Source organism: Aphelocoma coerulescens, chromosome 2 (genome assembly GCF_041296385.1).
Source record: "Aphelocoma coerulescens isolate FSJ_1873_10779 chromosome 2, UR_Acoe_1.0, whole genome shotgun sequence".
In the NCBI taxonomy this organism is placed as follows: domain Eukaryota; kingdom Metazoa; phylum Chordata; class Aves; order Passeriformes; family Corvidae; genus Aphelocoma; species Aphelocoma coerulescens.
This window is the reverse complement of record NC_091015.1, coordinates 39,473,238-39,474,746: the sequence shown is the minus strand read 5'-3', so window position 1 is coordinate 39,474,746 and position 1,509 is coordinate 39,473,238. Positions and strand designations below refer to the sequence as shown.

General features: G+C 58.3%; 1 protein-coding gene across 1 annotated transcript; it reads left to right on the top strand.

Annotated features, from left to right (window-relative positions):
* Positions 1-809: 809 nt before the first annotated feature.
* On the top strand, positions 810-1,373 carry FERD3L (Fer3 like bHLH transcription factor). The gene has a single exon (XM_069005805.1). It carries the CDS (start codon positions 810-812, stop codon positions 1,371-1,373), a length of 564 nt encoding a protein of 187 aa, XP_068861906.1.
* Positions 1,374-1,509: the final 136 nt, after the last annotated feature.

Sequence of the window (1,509 nt, the reverse complement as noted above, 5' to 3'; positions counted from 1 at the left end):
GTGCGTGAGCTCAAGTTGATTCCTCTGTGCTCTACCGAAGGTGTAAGAGCAACCCCTGCCCTGAGTAGGACCAGCTTATCCTCCCCTCACGGGCAGGAAAAAGGAGTTTCAAAAGAAGTGCTATGAGATTGCCTGAACCGAAATGAGCTTTACGAAGCAGCCTTTTACTGGAAAGATGTTTGAACTCTGACTGAAGGGGATTTAGGGGGAATGGAGAGACGATTCCAACAGTTACTACTGGGAATGCAATATCGGGTCCCCTACAATGCTTACTTAGGCTAATGGAGGTCCTGTCATTCAGTTCCCATTGCGCTGGGATACAGGGTAAACATTCCCCGGTGATCCTCTGCATGCAGGTCCCCTCTTCAGGACATCATTAAAGGCATACATGCAGTTGCCTGACATCAATTGTCAGCCTGGCTCTCAGGGTTCAGAGATCCCGACAGAAAGCAGGAAAACAAGCCCAGTGGAGACCCGGCTCTGCGGCTGGGGGCTTTAAGGAGGCTGAAAATCGTTTGGTTGCGGGTGTGTAAGAAGAGACAAAAGTGCTCAGCAGGTAAGGGCGGAGGGTTTTGCCAAGAAGGAACTGTCCTTGATCGCTGTGACAGGATTGACTCGCTGGGGACTCCTCTCTCGGGAGCGTCCACGCGTCCCTGAGGGGATTGCCCGTCTCCTCTCATCAGCATCACGGCGAGAAATTTTACGGCCGCTCTTTCTAGTCCTGCTAATCCTGTTATCCGGGGGGTTATAAATATTAACGTCGCTTGGGCTGGGGATGGGGGACCAAATTAAGCCCTCTCTGAAGTAAGATGTCAGCCAGCCTTTTCCCAGCCCACCAGCGCCCGGGGCTGCTGGATGAGCTGCACGGCAGAGCCCCGCAAGTGCCCTGCCCGGAGGTGCTGCTGGGCGCCTCGCTGCTGGATTTTGTGGCCGACCTGTCCCTGGGCAACCCCCAGGGAGCCCCCGGGGCCGGGGCGGGCCTGGGGCTCTGCGAGGTCACCGCCGGGCCTCCCTTCGGGGACAGAGTCCTGTCGCTCCGGGAGGGAATGGGCCGGGGGCTGTCCCTGGCTGCCTTCGGAAATGGAGATCCCGAAGACGAAGAAGAGGAAGAGGAAAGGCTGCGCAGTTCTTCCCTCCTGGACAGACCCAGGAGAAAGCGGGTCATCACCTACGCCCAGCGCCAGGCTGCCAACATACGGGAGAGGAAGAGGATGTTCAACCTCAACGAGGCGTTTGATCAGCTGAGGAAGAAGGTGCCCACCTTCGCCTACGAGAAGAGGCTCTCTCGGATAGAGACCTTGCGCCTGGCCATAGTGTACATCTCCTTCATGACTGAGCTCCTGGACGAATGCAGCAGGCAGGACGCGAGTTAGGGAGTGCCCTGGCCCGGCGGGATGCGGCTGGGGCCGGGCATCACCCGCGGCGGCGAGCAGGTGGCCTCGGCTCCTCTCTCCTGGGGAAGCAGAGCCATAGCTCCTGCCTGCTTCTCACACCGCAGCCAGGACCTTG

What these genes read in the sequence shown, in the direction of transcription:
- FERD3L (XM_069005805.1), top strand. Translation starts at nt 810, where the DNA reads ATGTCAGCCAGCCTTTTCCCAGCCCACCAGCGCCCGGGGCTGCTGGAT.